The sequence below is a fragment of the Sinocyclocheilus anshuiensis genome, unplaced genomic scaffold (genome assembly GCF_001515605.1).
Source record: "Sinocyclocheilus anshuiensis isolate Anshui unplaced genomic scaffold, SAMN03320099.WGS_v1.1 scaffold590, whole genome shotgun sequence".
In the NCBI taxonomy this organism is placed as follows: domain Eukaryota; kingdom Metazoa; phylum Chordata; class Actinopteri; order Cypriniformes; family Cyprinidae; genus Sinocyclocheilus; species Sinocyclocheilus anshuiensis.
In genome coordinates, this window is record NW_015544192.1 from 1,808,434 (window position 1) to 1,829,433 (window position 21,000).

Here is a 21,000-nt window from a genome sequence, read left to right on the forward strand (position 1 = left end):
GGTTTCCATTTGCACTCTAGTTTACGAGTTTCTCTCTTTAGAGCCTGAGTATTACTGTTGTACCATGGTGCAGTATTTTTCTCTCTAACCCTTTTTAATCTGATAGGTGCGACAGTATCTAATGTATTAGAGAAGATTGTGCCCATGCTGCTAGTTATTTCATCTAGTTCATTTGTGTTTATGGGAACACTGAGCAGCTGAGACAGATCAGGCAGGTTATTTGTGAATCTATCTTTAAAGTGGTCAAACATGGTTGCTGGTCAGTGAATTAATGCCTGGCTCAAACCAGCTAGGAACCATAATAGACCAATTTGCTTAGCCTCAGAAACCATTAACAAAACTAAGTAAGGTTTAAAAAAAACAGCCTCAACTATATTAAATAAGGGTTATGGGTTTACCATTGAACATAAAAATTACAACTGTGTTGTATCCAACATAAAAATTGGGTCTTACAGAAAAAAGATATTGAAGTGTAATAGAGAAGACTCTATAGTTGATGAGAGAAAGCCTCATTCACTTCATCTACAACCTTTCATTACTGCTGAATGCTGATGTTATATAACTACAGCTGCTATACAGGTACACAGACCCTTATGCTTACACTACATCCCTCTGTACCTGGGGCTCCTTTAATAATTATATTAAACATTTATTCTTGTGTAACCTTGCATTGAAGTGAAATCAAGCCTAAAGCACAGCTGTTCGACACAAAAACAAGGACACAACAAACAAAGACACAGACACAAAATGGGATTTTATTGAATCAACACAAGCGGTATGTTTAGCACTTGCCGAGTCAGTGAAAGTTTGCCTGTGAGTTACGTGTGTGTGTGTGTGTTGTGTCTGCTTTTGTGTGTGCTTCATGGAGTGTTTTATTTGAGAAAATGATCAAACATTCACACATTTATTTCAAGTCCAATCTTATATTAAATTACCATTATATATATATTCCATATAAAATTATATTTTTGGGGCAAAATCTGGAAGAATGTGTTTGAGAAAGGTAGAATGAAGAAAAGCGAAGACAGAATGAAAACTTCACTGGATTTAATGTACACACCACCTCCCCACAGGGAAGACATTATTGTCCAGGTTGCATGTGAAGATCATCTCAGACCATATAGGTAGATTTTTACTCAACGCACACAGTGTTTTGTTAGGGGGGATGGCTGTTTGAAAATCAACACCTTCAGTTTTTATGGTGACCATAATTCGGAGCAAGCATGGTCAGGTAAACCATGGTCACCATCGCAATCAGTGCTCCATCCCCATAGACAATAGTAATGAAGGCAAAGTAGCAGAAAGAAATGGAGTGGAGGAGAGGAACTTAAGCATTAGGGTCAGAGGTCACAGGAAGTGTTTTTTACAAGAAGAGAAAGGGATGGCAGTGTGAGAATTAGATGTTGGTGCCTTCTCAAACAATCTTGTTCTCCAAGGCAGCGATCCTTTTCGTCACAGCTTCCAGTGATGCTGTTGTCAAGGAAATAATGCAATAGTAGCATCCTAACCAGCTCTAAACATTTCTGATGCCTCATACATTCTGATGCTTTATACATTTTTGTCTATACCTACACATTTTTCTTTTAGACATGCATCATTACTAAAATTCTGGTCATTTTGATAAGCTGATAATGATTTTCATTTTTATGGATGATAACCAGTAAATGACCAATATTGTATATACTATATTTTTGATTACTTGTACAAATAGGTGAAAACGATCATGCATTATTAGATTTCCAATATTGGCAGATATATATCCATTAAACCCAATAAAAATCAGCTTTTAACCAATATGGTTCAAATGTGTTTTATCTCAAAACCTTCTTAAAAAGGCACATCTCACCTCTCAGCATTCTGTAAGTCAATATTGATATTGAGCACAATAGGAATTTGTGTAGAGTAAATGTTTAACCCGAACACAGGAAAGGATATATTTCTTTGTTAATGCCTGTAGTGCCTCCTCCACTTTTTTCTGGAACTTGACAATGGAATTACATTCACAGGGATCTTCCTCTGCAAGTAACAGGACAGCAAAAACAAACTCAGTTGATGAAATGCTAGTTTGAAGGTCATATTCATTGTGTGTGTGTGTGTGTGTGTGTGATTTTATTTACCTTGACAAACATTGATTTGCAGCTTCTTGGCAATTTGGTTCATGGTTTTGAAGTCAGCCGTGTAGAAGTAATGGTCAGCGACAGGTTCAGAGGCAATTTCTCTCAGCTCATCCTCAACAGCATTGCCAACACCCACGGCATACATCTTAAAGCCTAAAGCACAGACACAGCACACTGTAAAACACTCAGAACTCATACACATTGCTCTGTGCATTGCATTTCTGTGTGTGTGTGTGTGTGTGTTTTTCCTAACCATTCTCCTTGGCCTTCCTGGCAGCGTCTCCAATGTAGTCTTGTGACCTGCCATCAGTGAAGACAATACCGACCTTTGCCACTCCAGGTCTGGCGCCCTGGTTAGGAGTGAAGCTATTGTCCACTAGGAAACTGATGGCATGGCCAGTCATGGTTCCTCTCTCCATATAGACCATCCTTTTCACTGCTTCTTTCAGGGCCTTTTTGTTGTTGTAGCGTCCCAGGGGGAACTCCTGCTTCACAGTGCTGGAATACTGCACCAGTCCCACATGGGTGTTCGTCTCTGACACGTCCAGTTTGTCGATGATCAGGTTGATCCATTTCTTGACCAGCTCGAAGTTCTCTGGTCTCACACTCTTGGAGCCGTCGATCAGGAAGACCACATCTATGGCTGCGTTACTGCAAGCTGGGATAAGAGAGACAGAGGATGTTTATGTTAACTCATGAGTTTCCAAACTGGGGTCCAGGAACCCCCAGGGGACCGCGAGAGGGTGCTGGGGGTCAACCAAAAATTTGAGAGAGAAAAACAAAATGATTTTACAAAATACATTTGTAGGGTTGTCAACATGTAAGCTTAAGATAATAATTATAATATATATATATATATATATATATAAGAAAGTAATTATTTATAAATATAAAATTCCCCCAAATCCCATTAATTATTCTATTCATGGCCCTAGTTTTCAAAAATAAAATATGTTTCTTGGCCATTAAGAAGATGATTCATCTTTAAAGCAGGGGTTTTATATACAGTACATCAAAAACGGCACATGGCTATGAAGTCTTTTACTTATGTCTTTGACACTTACCTAACATTCATACATACTCACCGCTGCATGATCGGCCATCACCCTGAAGTGTATATCCCTCTCTGCAGGCACACTTGAAAGATCCGGGTGTGCTGATGCAAATGTGCTCACAGTCATGATCGCCTGTCACGCATAGGTCCGACACAACCGCTACCATGAATGTAACACACACACACACCGTGTGGGGGAAGGAAGGGTTAGCAAGGAGAGAATTACTCTATGTGAAGTGGGAACTCAAGAAAATCAATGCGTTTTAACAATCCGCTGCACTCAAATGAACAGCAAATCTTTAAAACACACAGAAATATGTCAGAGACCCAGGCACCTGAAGCCTTCACAAAAATACTAATTTTGGTGTTAGTCTCAATGTTGTTTGTCTCAGGTGGCTGTTGCTCTGATCCAGACTTTCTACTGCATTGGTTCTCAACCTTTTAAGGTTTGAAATTGGGTGAAAACTCTCTAATATCAGCAAGCTGAGAACCACTGCACTGCAGCGATCAGTGCACATCACTGATCACATCAAATCACATCAGTGGTTACACATGCTTTTACTTCCTCCCCCAGAAAACCGAGTGCTGTGGAGCATCAAGCACAGGGTGGAGATCTATGTCTGGAGGTGAGATTAATGATAACATGCCCTATGGATACTCATGCCCTCTGTTTTATATACACCTTTAAAATCAGCAGCCATGGTGAGGACAGTCTCCAGACCTCTATTCCCTCCCCTTTCTTTCTCTCACCCTCCTCCTTCCTCTTACCACAGAAGGCCTCCTGGAACTTTTTGGTGAGCTTCTCAATGAGGCTGTAGCTCTCCACGTAGTCCACGTGATCCTCGAGAGGCTCGCTGGCCATCTGTCTGAGCGTGGTCATGTCCACGCGACCCACTCCGATGGCGAATATCTCAATGCCGGCCTCCCGCGCCTTTGTTGCAATGTCACGGATGTTGTCCTGCGGTCTGCCGTCAGTCACAATAATGGCCACCTGTAAATATTTATTGATGACATATTTTATTAAATTGATCTAAAACTGTCGATTTGCTCACATAATAGTAGATTCATATGTTCGCCTGTGCCTAATTTATCCATTACGGATTACGTAACGCAAGATGCATGTTTAAGAGGCTTAACACTGTTAATGATGCCAATATGGTGGTTTTATGGGATTGCTAGGACTATGACCTTGCTGATGTCAGGGGATTTGCGCGCTCCCTCGGCTTCGCTGAAGGCCACGTTCATGGCAAACTGGATGGCAAGGCCGGTCATGGTACCGGTGGACAATGGCTCGATCTTGGACACGGCCTTGACCAGCGCTGCCTTGGTTTTGTGGGACTTCAGAGAGACCTCATTCTTCACCCGACTGGCGTAGTTTACGACACCCACGCGAGTAGCATCAGGCCCAACGTTCAAACCGTCAATTACTTTGGTCATAAAGACCTTGACCTGCTCGAACTCAGAGGGGCGGACGCTTCGAGAGCTATCGATGATGAATACCACATCAGTGGGTTTGGTGTTACACAAGCCTGCAGCTGGAAAGAATGAAGAGAATATTTAAATATGTGTGAATATATGGAGAAGAGAAGTCTCTTATGCTTACCAATGCTGCATTTATTTGATCAAGAATACAGCAAACAGTAATATTGTGAAATATTATTACAATTTAAATTAATTCTGTTCTATTTGAATATATATTTGTTATGACAAAGCTGAATTTTCAGCAGCCAATAATCCAGTTTCAATGTCACATGATACTCCAGAAAACATTTTAAAAGGCTGATTTGGTGCTCAAGAAACATTTTTTAAATTATTATTATCAATGTTAAATGTTGTGCTGCTTAATATTTTTGTGGAAACTTTGGTAAAAAAAATGTCCCCAGAATGAAATATAACGTTCAAAAGAACAGCATTTATTTGAAATAGAAATCTTTTTGTAACATTATGAATGTCTTTACTGTCACTTTTGATTAATTTAATGCATCTTTGCTGAATGAAAGTATTCATTTAAAAAAAAAAAAAAAGAAAAAACCTTCCTGACCCCACATTTTTAAATGGTATTGTACAAATTGGGGTGAGGGAAGGAAAATGAGAGTGAAAATCCAGACTGCAGTCTGCAGGTAACTCAATAAATATACAGTGTTGGCCGTTCTCATAATAACTCCCATTGATTATACATTCAGCCTCAGGTATGCATACACACACTCTCGCGCAGTACAGGGCCTCTTTGTGTACAAATGTAGTGACATTTGAAACCATAAAAACACATTTTCCTAGAGGACATACAAGTTATGTGCAACCACTGGAAACAACCCTAATTACCCACTTGATTGAAGTTTCTCTAGTATTTTTTAACACGTATACCTATGCAAATAAAACTAATAATTTAATTATAGATTCTCTAAGCATAGCATTAGAACGCAGAAAATTATTTTGAGCACAAGAGGAGATAATGTAATTCTAAACAAGTTCAAATTAGAAAAATGCTAGATCAAGAAAATTAAGGCTTCACAGTACATGCTTTTCGAGATTTAAACATTAAACTCTATCATCCAAACTATTGTGTAAAATAAAAATACAGGCAAATGTGAAAACGAGAAGTTTAGGTGATGTTGTGTTTGGATGCTGATCTGCATGCATTTAGGCTTCTTAACTAGCTTAAAAGGAACAAAAATTTAAGTTCTGTCATCATTTACTCACCTTCAAGTTGTTCCAAACCTGTATGAGTTTCTTTCTTGTAGTTATCACTATGTAGCGTGCAGGTCAACCAGCACTAACCAGCATGCATTTCCATGACTTTTCAGCAAGGAACACAATTGAACCAGATTGACAGACTCATTTTGTGAGTTGGGATAAAGTTTGCCCTTCCTTACATATTCAACAACAAAACATTAATCCTGTTGGTATTGGGTTATTAGTATCCAGTGATAAATTCATGACATTGAAGGATCTGTTAATGTTGCAGTCTGTTTTCTTACCCATAGCAGCAGCATTTCTCAAATCCACGGTGGCTTGAGCTCCCAGGATGCATAGCAGCATCACAAACCCAGGCAATGTCATACTGTAATGCGGCGTGAGTTCTAATGACCTGCTCGACAACCAGAGACAGACTGATTCACAGTCAGAGAAACTTACAGGTTATCAACACACACATATTCACAAATACACACTTAAGTTTCGAAACGCCACCCTCAAATCCATCTCCCCGAGGTGAACAGGCTGTTTTGGTGGGAGGGGGATACCTGCTCCGAAAATCCTAGAGTTTGGGTAGGAAAGACAAACACACCTTGATCTGTGTATATGTTTGTGTAAGGGAAACCGAGTTCATTTGGAGCCCTAGGAGGGGTCTCTAGCTTGGGGTTGAACTCAAATAAACATTAAGATGAATCTGTCTTTTCTGGGCACGTTTCCTCTCAAATTAATCTCACACACGCAGGAATTTATGCCCAGGAATTATGTGGGAAGCCTCCGTGCCTGATCCAACACAGACGCCTCTGTTCTGACTATGTGTACGTGTATGTCTGTGTTTTTCTCCTATATGCACCATGCCTTGTCTAGTATGTCTGTTTGGAAATGCGAGTATTCACGTGTGCAAATGTTGTCCTAAGTGTCTGTGTCTGTGCGTGAGATTAAATTTGATCACACTGAGTGTGATACAGCATTTCTATTTGAGGCGTAGGCCACATTATCACCTATAAGTACAAAATAGTTAAATATTTCATTCATTATTTTCTGTCACTGTCAAGTCTTTTTAAACCTGTATGACTTTCTTTTTTTCTATAGAACATGAAAAGAGGTATTTTGCAGAGTGTCCAAATGAAAATTAATGCTGACCACAGCTGTTAAGCAAGATTATCAGTGTATGACTTTGATTTCAGTCAGTTCCTCACAAAAAGCTTATTGTATGCCTTCAAAATTCATGAAATGCACTGCACAAATTGTATGAAAAACCTTTGGGTTTTTTTGTTTGTTTTTTGAGCTCGACAGCCCTGGTCACCATCCACTTTCACTGTAAAGAAGAAAGCATCTCAAACATTCTCTTGCCTAGAAAAGAAAGTCAAATGAGTTTGGAACGACATAAGGGTGAGTAACCCTTTAAAGCTGCTTGTGAAGTACACAGGAACACTCCGAAAATAATTCCCCGGTAGTCCCGTTTGTCTATGTAAATGAGGTGCGTGTGTTTGTTTTATATATTGCATAATACAGCCATTAAGGTTTCTGAACACATACTGTTTCTCCTGCACCCAGCCATCCCCAACTTGCCAAAAAAAAAAAAAAAGCCATGTGACGTGTGCCAATGACTTTGACGAGAACATTAAAGGGTTTTTTTCTTGCACCATTCTGTACCACACTATAGCATGCTCAAGTCTCCTGGAAAAAAGCTTGAGCTCTTTATAATTCTTTTAGGAAAAAAAAATGTAGCTATAGACCAAATTAAGTGGAAACTAAAGTATATGGAACACATTGAAACATTTGAAGGATATAATAAATATGAATATATATTTAAAATTCTTTATATATAATTTGTCATGTATCATTGAGGATGATGTGAAGATCTGAATTTTATGAAATTATATCAAGCAATTAAAATGGTTATTACAGGGATTCAATTTCCCGTCTTTTCTTACACAAACAGCTTCAGGTTACTATCTCATAATCGTATAACCAAATCTAGCTTCTGGCTTGTGACCAAATGATAAGCATGACAGTGGTGCATCATAGAAATGTTACTGTTTAAACCGAATGCCTGCCTCCCTTCACCATGCTTCCCCTGCCAGTAAGGACACAATTATCAGAAACACATAAATCAGTTAATTACTTTTAATGTGTAAAAACAAAGATGTAAGCATAGCCATGCCTGTGTGTTGCATGTGGTTGTTGGCATGCATGTGAATATTTGTGCTTAATAATAGTGGTTTAAACTGGGGTTTTTTTTGCATTTTGCGTCATAAAACCATGCCTAAAGTATGCATTAATTTTAAGCCTCATGATAGGTAGGGGGTGTGTCTTCTGCTTTCATCTTGAGAGCCTCATCATAAGAAGGCAGCTTCACCTGTTAGTCAAAAACACAACAAATATCCAAATGTTTTATCACAACATTAGATAAATTGATATTATTATTATTATTATTATTAATAAACAACATATAGTTGATCTATTTGTGTTAAACAATCAAAAATCTGCATCTGCAAAAATGTGTCTGCAGAATGGAATGGGCAGTGGTTTGGAATTGGAGTTTATAATATATATGTTAAATAAAATTTACACGTTAGACAACAACATTAAAACTGCTGAATCGTGTGACACCAAAACAAACTCTGCTATAAATGCACTCACTGTCACAGTATTTCCAGTGTCAACGACAGCAGCCATCCTTTCTGCCTTCAGGGCATAGAAACACCTCATTGACACTTGAAGGACGTACACCTACACAGAAAACACAGGGATACTAATAAAAGCCCAAATGCACAGAATTATTCTATACCTATAAACGAACACACACTTATATGCAAAAACCATCCAGAGGGCAGTTTAACTTCCCTCTACCTTTTCCCAAATCCTTCTCAAAGACAGAACACACTTTATTACTAGCTCTATACATCACATTCATACCTCAAATCCCCCTTACATTCCCTTTTCTACAGCTAAAAAAGCTTTGCTTTAGACTGAACAAATCAGACCAGCAGACACAACAACACTGTTTGAATATAGCTGTATGTGTGTTTGCAGGAGTTCATTTTTATAGGATGATTATATATATCATGTCATATATCCACTACCATTTAAAAGTTGAGGATCAGTAAGATTTGTTTTTTAAGAAATTAATATTTTTGCTCAGCAAAGATTAATTAAATTGATCAAAAAATGACAGTGAAGATATTTAAAATGTATCATGGCTGCCACAAACATATTAAGCAGCACAACTCTTTTCAACACTGATAATAATAAGAATTGTTTCTTGAACAACACCAAATCAGCATATTAGAATAATTTCATCTGACACTGGAGACTGGAGTAAAGGTTTCTGAAAATTCAGCTTTGCCATCACAGAAATAAATGACATTTTATAGAAAAGTTATTTGAAATTGTAGTAATATTTAATAATAATAATAACAACACTTTCCATAATATTGTACACTTTCCAAAATATTGGCAAATAAATCAACTAATACGGATATACAAATAGAGACCAACACAATTTAACAATATAGTTTTTACTGTATTTTTTATCAAATTAATGCAGCCTTGGTGAGCATAAGAGACTTTCAAAAACATTAAAGTAGTGTATAAACTTGAAATATTCAATAAAAAAAAAACACTTTTGTGTCTTGGCTGTAATGATAAGTAAATATTTAAATTTAACAAATACATTTCAAAATTCTAAAACTTATATTTTCTGGTTTAAATGTGATTTCAAATCCCAGTTTTTCAATGTAGTATGAGACTTTTGAAGCCCATTATACACAAACTCTCACACACATGTAGGGTTTATACCTTCAGCAGTATGTCCATCATAAAGAGAACAGAGTACCACATGGTGAAATGGCCAATTTCCTCCTCATTCAACCTATCCACTCTCATCTGACTCTTCTGTTAAAGACATACAAACAAGTACACATTCATTGGGTAGAATTACATTGAAATTGAAAGCTGAATAGCCATGCAGTTGTCATGAAGTCAACATTTAGTTTTGTGTCAAAATGTTATGTATCTCACTACAGCTTGCAGCATGTCTCTGTAGCTCGGGGTCCCTGGCAGACCCCAGGCTCCATCAAACAGGGACAGAAAACTCAGACTCAGCTCCACAAACATCATCAGCACAAAAGGCAGCACAAACATCGGGCTCTAATACAGAGAGACACAAGTGTTGAATTTTCTTTCTATCACACATTCAATCATTCACCTCCACATAAAAAAGTAAGAAATTGAGAGAAAAAAAAAAATCCCTGTTATAGGCTGATCGGATTTTAAATGTGTCGTTTGGAGAGAGCACTAGGATTCCGTGTTTCACCACCTTCATAAATATCGAGACAAGCTCTCTTTCTGGAAGCTGAGTAAATATTGGTGTCGGCTGCAGAGTTAAAAATCTAAGGTGCACACTCGCACACGCACATACATATACACATCCAATAAAACAAAAACAGACCAGACTTATTTAAATGGTATCACCACACAGATCGTTACATTACAAATTTAGTATGTATATTTGACTTCAGTAGCACTGATTTATTATTGTTCTTGTAAACTGCCCAATGAATATTTATTAAAGATATTTGTTGTGCTAAATATGGTGTGCGTTCAAACAGCACAGAAATCATAGTATAATAATGGTATAAATATTTAAGTTCAGTTTAAATTAAATATTTTTTTGTAAGTGAATACATGCATAAACAAATTACCTTAAAAAAACTGTGCCATTATAAATCAAACAGATAAATTGTGAATTTCTGTTGAAATGTGGTTTAGCATTGTATTTTATTAGTATTCTTGGGAAGATGAAACTAGCACAATATGTTCTTGTAAGCTGCTGTATTAAAAAAGCATCTGACAAAACAACACAACACAAAAAAAGAGATGTCATTTTTTAAAACTAGACCCTAAATGGTATTATGATCATTTCATCATGTAAGTATGTAACTACCAAATGCAATTCACCTTATGTAATATTTAATGTTTTTACAATAAATAAAAATAAAATAAAATTGAAACATTGACTATATTTTTATGTATTTTTATTCAAATGTATTTTGTAATGTATCACTGTTTTTACTCATAAACCATATTTTAATTTATTCCTGTTTATTTATTCCTCAAACTTAATATATCACTGTGCTTTTCCCTCATAATTTCCATTTATTTATGTTTAGAGTACAGATGGGAACTGTCTTTTTCAGTCAGTGGCAATAAACATGTACACAGTACCTTGCGTTTCGAGAACAGGACCAGCACCGCAGAGATCGACATCATAACCAGCATCAGAATGTTAGTGCTGATGTCAACTGGAAAGAAAGAGAATTTTAATGGATTCCAATTTAATATCTTCTATTATTTCTACCTCATCTATTATTTTCATGTTTTTTTATGTTGTGCAAAATGATTAATTATTTTATGTCTTATACTGAACAATGTTTGGTCAAATGCAACATTTACGGAATTTTATATTGATTTCATAAAAAGCTGCCTTTTTCAGATGAACTAAACACTAAAGTTGTTTTTTATTAATAAGACAATATTAATTAATAATATCCAGTGGGGACTGAGGTCCATGAAAATCTGCAGTTCAAAATGTAATTTAAACCTTGCAATATACCAAACAATTTAAAATTCCAAAATATTAAAAGAAAAAGAAAAAGTTTAAATTAATATTTGAGATTCTGCTTTACTTCTCGGTCACTAATCAAATGGTACATTTTTGATACTGATCATGTGAACTCTTGGGACAAAACTGAAATTAAATTCATTCATTATTAATATAACTTTTGAAACCAGTGTCTGAATGAAGTGGCTGAGTGGTGTGAAGGGAACTCACAGACACGCTGGCCCCTGGTAGCCTTTGATTCATAATAGGGGACAGAAAATGCCTCTTTATCCAATGAAACCATTAGAATGATGCGCACCAAATTCAGCACATTAACAATCTAGAGAGAGACAAGCACACACACACACACAGAGGGTACAGATGAAATGAATGTGACAGAATGAATTCATAAAGGTAAATGTGTGTCTCAGTTTGTGTGTATTCTGGCAGCCAGTGTGTTTGGTCTCTCTCCTCCAAGCCAACACCAACAGAACAAGTTACACAAGAACAGCAGTTCATTCAGAAAAACCTGTAAAAGTGTAAATTACATAACATAGACACAACCTTCTCCCTCAGCTAGATATCCTATGGAGGCTTAAATACAGTCTGGTTGACAGAGGGTTTCCTGTAAACGTATTTATTCCTAAACCGATGATGCTCACAATTATATAATGTGGTTTAAGTATTCATAAAAGTACTATAAAATTCTAATTCAAATTGGAACATTGATTTCTCACTCATTTCCCCCCCCAGATCATGATGTGAAAGTGTTTCTTTGTAGTCTATGTATGTAGTTAGTACATTTAGTATCTCTTTCTATGTATCTTATCTATTAGTTGCTAAATAAATATCAGCTTCAGATAAAGAGATGGCTAGTGATGTACAACAAACATTGTGTTAAAAAGAAGAGTCATATTGAATCTCAATCCGTGGCTCAGTAACTGACTGTTACTTCAAATGGCGCCAGCTTCCTGTAAATGCACAAACTTCTCCATTAAGTGTTTGCATTGAATAAACAACAACAACAACAACAATCAAATTGGCGTGCTGTCTTACCAGAGTACAAAACTTTGATATATCTACTCTAGGAAGTAGGAAAGTCTCTAGAACTATTGCAAACGAATTCCCCTGCTATTTTATACTAACCTGAGTTACTGCAGAGTTACAAGAAGTGGATTAGAACAGGACAACAGTAAAGACACTAACTGTAACTATAAACACACATTGTATAGTGTCTGTGTGTGCTTTTACCAGATATATGATGGCAAATGAGAGGGTCGCCGTGGTGACATGGCAGCAGAGGGTACGTGTTCCAGACATCTTTCTCTTCGTCTCTTTCTCAATGACACAAACTAGCTGAAACGTTACTGACGAACACACTAAGTTCCTGTGTGGTGGTCAGGGCTTCCTGTATACTTTCTGAGAACTTGGTTATTTTTGTTATCTTAGGCTGATTTGAATGATTTTTATCAGAAGTTCCTCTATTTCAGGCTTCACGTTAAATTCTGTAGAAGGATAGATCACATTTTGACGCATCATAAACACAACCCTAAATATAGATGAAACACTGATAAGAAGAAATGACTAGCATATATTTATGGCCACACACACAACATCAGGCACTGAAACCACAATTTTGACCAAATCATGTTCATTTCTTTGCCACTAACTTTAAAAACTAAGTAACTGTGCAAATCTAAGAAACATAGCCTATATAAAAACAAATCTCTGCATGAATAAATAACAGTTCCTCCAGTTAATTATCATTTAATTCATTATTAACTGTATTTTTTTTTTACTTTTACTTTTTACGACGTTTACTTTTATCACACTACATTTCTCACCATATCTGCAATCAACCAGATACAGGAAGTGGAAGGGAACTAGAGCATGTACTTGCGTATGTGTTTGAGTTTGTGGTGTAATGATCATGTTTCTGACATCTTTTACAATTTTCTTTGTACAAATACACTCTCTCAATTCCACTTGAGAGTAGTTGAGTAAAGCTATGGAGAAAGAGAATAAAGTATATCGTGGTAAGTATAAAGAGGCAAGCCGTGAAAGAGGAGAACTGAATGCTACAAACTGAATGCAACAAAACTTTCAAAAAGACCTCAGAAATTTGTTGTAGACTAGGATTGTGCAATCTCAATTTAGATCAATGCTCTTGTAAAACAGCGTCCCCTTGTGCTCTCACATACTGTACATACATACTTTCCCTCAATCTGTGATTAAACTAAAAGGGAAGTCTGAACATAATGGTTTGTCCTGGGCCCTGCGATTCCTATTTGTGTCATTGACTAACAGGTCTTATACATTACTGGCTGTGGATATGCATCAATCTAGTTTACTAGTCCACTAAATCTTGTGAACATACATAACAACAAACACAGTAAATCATCAGTGAAAGAGCATTTTAATAGCTCCTGCACACCACAACAAAAAAACAGAAGACAAACATATAAAGAAATGAAAATATTGCTTGCAGATCTTCACAGTCAGTACCCTGAAATACAACACAGACATTTATCAGTAATATTAGTCAACAACACAAGAGACAATATTCAAGTATCAAGACTCATTTAAATGGTATACACATTAAATTAAATTGACTTTTAGACTGTCACAAAAATATTTGACATTTAGAATGTCAAAATAAATATAAATATTATTATCTGTACTGTCAGATTTATAAACCCGGAGAAAACATTTATACAATTTTTTGTTTTTTAAATATAAGGATGCAACACAGTGTTGTTTTAGTATTACTAAGATGCAAGTAATTCATAGTTGTTATTATTACACCTTTTTCATGTTAAAGTTTTTATTATTTCACTTTTAGTTTGAGATATTTTAGTTAAACTAATATCGTCTTTTTATTAAGTTTTTTAATTTGTTTTATTTCAGTTAATGCTTATTTAATTTACATTTACAAAAAATTATTTTTTAATGGTTTAAGTTTGTTAACTCTAATAATCCAGATTCAACACAAATACAACACAAATACTCCCTGCACCTTGCAAGGAGAGATGAAATACATACGTTTTTTAATAATATGAACTATTTCATTAATTTTTCCCCAGTCTTTACACCCCCCAGCATCCCGTCAGCTCCCTGACCCCAGGTTGGAAACCCCTGATCTAGTTTTCCAAAAATTATAATTACTTGTATTGTTCTTCAAGCAATTATAAAACACACAATATGTACTTATAGACTCTCCATTCACATACTACAATAAAAAGAAAATCATGCATTACCTGCTGTTGTTAAAAGTTGATTGGTGAGAAATCGCAATGAAAGTTGGGCTCTGCCTCACTGACTCTGATTGGCTGGCTGTGGCCCATGTCTTCAGACTCTACTTTGACATTGGGCAGAAGGGGGTCAGGGGCGGGTTTAGGTAGGCTGGGTTGCGGCGGCGCTCCTTCGAACTGAACGTAGTGCTGCTGGGGCAGGAGCTGGGAGTATTGGCTCTCGTGACCCTGTGATGATAACTGTGGCCGAAATACCGCCTGTGTATACTGACCCGACTGACTATATATGTCAGTTGTCCAAGGGTAAGCCTGAAATGCTTCATAGAAACACATAAGTTACTACTTTAAGATGTTTTTTCCCCAAAGGTGTAATGTGGTTGACTTACCATGAACTCCTGATTGAAGCAGTATCTGGTTGCCAGTTTGAGACTGGAGATACGCATGTCCGCTGCTGGTGTATGTGGGCAGAGTGTTGTTGGTTCCTGTCGTGAGGGGCAGATAAGGAGCACTGCTGCTCTCTGTGGGGTTGGGTGTGAGGTAGGGAGAGGGCGTGAGGTACGACAGGTGGGAGTACTGGGGCAATATTGTGCTGGACTGTTGGGGCATAAGACAACTGGTTTGCTGGGGTAACAATGTGTTTGTTTGCTGAGGTAGGAGACTATTTGTCTGCTGAGTTAATAAAGTGTTAGACTGTTGAGGAAATGTGTTGAGCTGGAAATTGAAAGTGCTGTTCTGTGGAGCAGAAGTCATGTAGTCCAGCTTTACAGAGGTTCCCAAGCCGTCATAGTCAAACCTGTGAACAGCAAAAAGACTTGAGGAACTATATCACGTGACATTAAACGATTTGATTGAACGTATAGGTGATATTTCCAACAATCGTGTTGGGCCTTTGATATTCATAACAATAGTAATAATGATAAATCATGCAAATTTAAATTAATACGTCAATTAATATTATTATTATAATTGATTTATATATATCTAACTTATAGACATTATATACATTTAGATATAATAATACTAATAATGAAAAACCCATCTCAGAATTTATTGGCAGTCTGAATGTGTTTGATTAATGCAATAATAATTGCATTAATCAGTCTTGTTCATTTTATGATATAGTTTTACATACAAATACTTTCCCCAGCAGAATATTCATTTTTATAAGCAAGAAATGTAAATGTCAACATAAAATAGCAGGTTTAACAGGTTTTCTTAACGTTTCTTATGCTAAACAAGGCTGCATTTACTTAAAAACAGTAAAACTGTCAAATATTATTACAATTTAAAATAACTTTAAAATAATTTCCTTAATAGAAAATCTGAACTTTCAGCAGTGTTCAGCGTCACACGATCCTGCAGAAATCATTCTAATATGCTGATCTGGTGCTCCGCAAATTATTATATTCAATGTTGAAAACAGCTGATTAATATTTTGTTGTATTCTTGTATTATATTTTCAGAATTCTTCAATGAATAGAAAGTTCAAAAGAACAGCATTTGATTTAAAACAGAAATCTTCTGTAATATTATAAATATCCCTACGGTCACTTTTGATCAATTTAATGTAAAAAAAACAACAACAAAAAACGCTATGTCCAGTTGTGCAGAATTCCAATAATATTAGGGCAGTCTGTGGCAGGAACACCTGTTAATTCTACTGTAGTACACACCTCCACTTTGCTCTGTGCTGACGTCTAGTGGTTAACAAAGGAAATGCAGGGGATGAGTAACCTAGTTTCATACTAACCCGGTGTCGGTCTGCAAACTCAGTGGCATTGTGTCTGCAGAGCTGGGCTCACTGTGTTCAGGTGTGTCCAGCAGCAGGGACACGGTATGAGAAGGGGGGTTGTATGCCGTGATGAGAGGCAAGGAAGCACGCCGTATCGGAGGAGGACTGTGCATGGGAGGGGGCATGTACTCCAAAAAACCTCCTTGAGACACACAAGGTGCCACATCAACACAAGCTGGACCTGACGCGCATAGAAAATTGCATATGCACAAAAAACAGGTGTCCATATTTGGAATATCTGACGTTTTCAATTTGTTCTAATTAAATAGTTTAATTAAATGGCTTAAGTCCTGTAGTCCTTAGGTTAACTAAAGAGTTTAATCCGTAATGCATAATTGAATTAAATAGCTTAAGCCCTAAAATACAGCTTAATTAAACTGTTTAGGTGTATGTTTGAGTATGTGACCTGGTGGACTAGTGCAGCTGGTCCGGATGGTACTGTAGGGGGGAAGTGTGTTTCCAGGTTTGGCATGCTGAGATGTAACAGCAGGAGCTGAGGGAATTTGTGACCTGCACACACACAAATTAATTATATAAGCAATTATATGCATCGCATCACACAGCATGTTAGCTGCATTGCGTCAGTGGGGTCACTTACCTGTTGACCTGGACAGAAGGTTGACCCTGACTAGCTGGAGTTTTTTTTGCTGTTTTTCTCCATTTGGCTCTACGGTTCTGAAACCACACCTGATGTGAGGATCAGAGAACAATTATTGACACTTGTATGCATTTAGATTCATTTAATGAGATCCTAAGGAATGGATGCCCATGAACAGTGACCATGATTCTCTGGGGCGTAACACCAATGGCGGCAGCGATCTCCTTTCTCTTGTCTCCATCAGGGTAGTGATCGTCCTGAAACACACGCTCCAGCTCCTCCAACTGATCTATGTTGAAAACAGTTTTTGCTGCTTCATTTTTTTTATTTTTTTGTCAAACTGATACAGTATCATTTAAACATTTGGGGCCAGTAAGATTTAAAATAATAATAATAATACTTATAAATTGATCAAAAGTAACAGTAAAGGCATGTATTATGTGACAAAAGATTTCTACTTCAAATAAATGCTGTTTTTTTTTTACTTTCTATTTATCAAAGAATCCTAACAATAATGGATCACATTTTCTAAAAACAAATATGAAGCAGCACAACTGTTTTCAACACTGATAATAATAAGATTTTTTTTCTTTATCACCAAATCAGCATATTAGAATAATTTCTGAAGGATCATGTGTCACTGAAGCCTGGAGTAATGACTGCTGAAAATTCAGCTTTGCCATTCCAGGAAGAAATTTCATTTATTAAAATAGAAAACAGTTGTTCTGAATTGTAATAATATTTCACAATATTATTGTTTCACTATATTTTTGATCAAATAAATGCAGCTTTGGTGAGCATAAGAGACTTCTTTATATACACAATAAACACTATATTAAATACAAGCATTCTTCCGTGGGACACAGAATAAGATATTTTGTCCATACAAAGAAAGTTTGTAGGGGTCCAAAACAACATTGGACCCCATTGACTTATATTGTATGGATGAAAAAAAAAAACACAGAGACATTTTTCAAAATATATTTTTTTGTGTTTCTGCAGAAGTAAGTTATACAGGTTTAAAATGACATGAAACTGAGTAAATGATGCCAGAATTTTATTTTCTGGGTGAACTATGCCTTTAATATGTACGTTCTCTCACCGGTGCTGTAGAAGGTGCGGGTTTTCTTCTTCGGAGGCATTAGAGGAGCATCCATGCTGATAGAGGGTAAAGCCTGACTGCTGGTTTGTCCACCAACTGAGGCCAGAGGTATGAGAGGGGCCGCTCTGCTGGCAAAACGGGTGTAGCGGCGAGTGCTGTACACCTGCCGCAGCGTCACCTCCAGCTGTCCGGTGGGTACATCGGTGCTGCTTCCATAGGGCCATTTGCCCAAGCATGGGGCCTCCAGCTGGGCCTGTGGTGGGACGTGAGGTTGAAGTAGAGACTGGGGCTGAAAGGGGAGTACTGTGGTATTTTGAGGGGGTAATGTGATAGATAACGGTCTGGGTGGGAATATTATAGGGGGCTGCTGGGGCAGATCTGAAGATTTGGGGGGGCATAACAAAAGGTCTTCATTTATACATCTCTCCACCGACTCATCACACACCATCACCAGGTCTATGGTGCAGTCTGGGCCCATCTGCAAAATACAGTCATCCTCTAGAGGCGGCACCAGCAAGTCGTTTGCCTCTGCATCAGTCTTTGTTTCATCATTTTTGAAACCTAATGTACTTTCCTGCTCATCTTTGATATATTTTTCACCGGTTTCTACATGATCTACTTTCTTGTTTGTCTCTTCGTCATCCTCTGTGTCTTTTTCATTTTTCTGTTTGACGTCTTCAGTTTTGTTTTCTTCCTCTTCCATCTCTATTTTCCTATCTTCAGGTTCTTGACCTGCTGTCCAATTCTCCTCAGTTATTTCCTCTAGTTTCACCTGAGAGTCCCTCTTGAACTCATGTGACTCCTTGTCTTCCACCTCTTTTACATCACTGTTTATTTCTCTCTCATTATCTTGCTCAGTGTTTCCATATCTACAATACCCTCTCTGCTCATCCTCCTCACACAGAGGACATGGACCATCTGTAAATATGACATGGTATAAAAAAGACAATTATATAATTCCAGAAAAGAATGATATGAATGAACTCTTCATCAATTCAGAACTGATTCTGCATCCTATCAAAAAAGGAGCATTATTATCCGTCTTACATTAAGAACTCTCAGACTTTGATTGCAAAGGCCTTTTCCCCCCATTATATTCTGCCATCATTTACTCAACCTCACGCTGTTCCAAACCTGTATAACTGTATTCTGTAGAACACAAAAGATATTTTAAAGAATGTTTGTAACCACACTGTTTTGGTAACCATTGATGTCCATTGTATGGGACAAAGAAGAAGAAATATCTTGTTCCTCAGAGGAAAGTCTAATAGGTTTGGAAGGAGATGAGGTGAGTAAATGATGAAAAAAAAAATCATTTTTTTGGTGAACCATTCCTTTAACTTTGAGACATGGTTCTCCTTTCAAAAAATAAACTCGTTTTCTAGATATAGCCTAACTTCATCTTAAATTCTTATCAGTCATGGCAGTTCAGACCTTTTACAATGTAAAACTGCAAAAACGCAAAGGTCTTTATGCGCTTAATTCTATTTGTATTCAAAGAACGTGAGCATTTACAAAAAACGTTTGTGTGGTGGGAACAAGAAAAATATTATTGCCAGAGATTTATCATCCAATTAATGTTATAAACATTACTTAAAGGTGTGAAACGTGACGTTTTCTTCACGTGCGTATTTACCGCTAATTAGAGAATAAATTGAACCTCCGCCCTGAGTATCAAACCAGAAGGAGATGAGGTGAGTAAATGATGAAAAAAAAAAAAATTTTTTTGGTGAACCATTCCTTTAACTTTGAGACATGGTTCTCCTTTCAAAAAATAAACTCGTTTTCTAACTTCATCTTAAATTCTTATCAGTCATGGCAGTTCAGACCTTTTACAATGTAAAACTGCAAAAACGCAAAGGTCTTTATGCGCTTAATTCTATTTGTATTCAAAGAACGTGAGCATTTACAAAAAACGTTTGTGTGGTGGGAACAAGAAAAATATTATTGCCAGAGATTTATCATCCAATTAATGTTATAAACATTACTTAAAGGTGTGAAACGTGACGTTTTCTTCACGTGCGTATTTACCGCTAATTAGAGAATAAATTGAACCTCCGCCCTGAGTATCAAACCATTAGACCTGTTAGACAATTATCGGTTTCAAAAACAATGAGTCAATCAACTAATTTACAGCAAATCACCCACCGTAATCACTGACAAACAAGGAATCTTCAGCCATCGTGTTGCCCACACGCACAGACCTCTATTGGTAAACTAGATATTAAAGTGATTGAGCTTGAGCGAAGCGCAAACTCTAGCCTGAGTATTGATTGATCACCTGCAGACGCTGCTCAGGTTACATCACGTGACATGCACACTAGGCGTGTTTCCGTCCGGTTCGGTGTGACTGTTGCAATCATGCGCGCTTGACCTTCAGTAATATTCATGTAATTTCACTTGAACGGGGTTGTCTCTCTTCGTAAGCACTGTGGTAGACTTAAATGTTATATTTTTATTTTTTTATAGATTAAATGAAATATTATTACTATAATACTATATAGAAAATATATAGGCCTATATCATAATTCCTGATATCCCGTTTGTATATACTTTATTTTAATTTTTTAGAAATTAATGACTGCAACAACAAAAACGTAACTTTAAATTACTTGTTGACTCGTGTGACAATTTTTCGTTGTGAAATTACTTTATAGGTCAAACATAATTTAATTCTGGAGCACAAATATTTTGCTTTCATATAGTTCTTATATTAGATTCAAAGAATAAAATGTGGAGTTCACAAACAAGGAAAAAAAAAAAAAAAAAAAAAAAAAAAAAGGTTTG

At 36.7% G+C, this 21,000-nt stretch overlaps 3 protein-coding genes across 4 annotated transcripts; all 3 read right to left on the reverse strand.

Annotated features, from left to right (window-relative positions):
- Window positions 1-741: 741 nt before the first annotated feature.
- Window positions 742-7,042, reverse strand: LOC107696557 (cartilage matrix protein-like). Its single transcript, XM_016496964.1, has 8 exons — window positions 6,150-7,042; window positions 4,360-4,706; window positions 3,940-4,162; window positions 3,203-3,331; window positions 2,371-2,775; window positions 2,118-2,270; window positions 1,936-2,016; window positions 742-1,464 (listed from the first exon to the last, which is right to left on the reverse strand). Exons 1-8 carry the CDS (start codon window positions 6,229-6,231, stop codon window positions 1,415-1,417), a joined length of 1,470 nt encoding a protein of 489 aa, XP_016352450.1. The 5' UTR covers window positions 6,232-7,042; the 3' UTR covers window positions 742-1,414.
- A 934-nt stretch (window positions 7,043-7,976) lies between these two features.
- On the reverse strand, window positions 7,977-12,945 carry laptm5 (lysosomal protein transmembrane 5). The gene is made up of 7 exons (XM_016496983.1): window positions 12,722-12,945; window positions 11,702-11,810; window positions 11,095-11,171; window positions 9,889-10,017; window positions 9,667-9,762; window positions 8,509-8,598; window positions 7,977-8,224 (listed from the first exon to the last, which is right to left on the reverse strand). Exons 1-7 carry the CDS (start codon window positions 12,788-12,790, stop codon window positions 8,150-8,152), a joined length of 645 nt encoding a protein of 214 aa, XP_016352469.1. The 5' UTR covers window positions 12,791-12,945; the 3' UTR covers window positions 7,977-8,149.
- Window positions 12,946-13,905: 960 nt separating this feature from the next.
- LOC107696547 (uncharacterized) lies at window positions 13,906-20,488 on the reverse strand. 2 transcript variants are annotated; one of them, XM_016496944.1, is made up of 9 exons: window positions 20,362-20,488; window positions 18,214-19,131; window positions 17,294-17,400; window positions 17,112-17,200; window positions 16,920-17,023; window positions 16,472-16,655; window positions 15,108-15,514; window positions 14,728-15,038; window positions 13,906-13,976 (listed from the first exon to the last, which is right to left on the reverse strand). In XM_016496944.1, the coding sequence occupies exons 1-8, from the start codon at window positions 20,393-20,395 to the stop codon at window positions 14,737-14,739; spliced, it is 2,145 nt and encodes a 714-aa protein (XP_016352430.1). In that variant the 5' UTR covers window positions 20,396-20,488; the 3' UTR covers window positions 13,906-13,976; window positions 14,728-14,736. The 2 variants fall into 2 exon arrangements, with proteins under 2 accessions (XP_016352430.1, XP_016352429.1); XM_016496943.1 differs by having other exon boundaries at window positions 16,472-16,694.
- Between the last annotated feature and the right edge of the window lie 512 nt (window positions 20,489-21,000).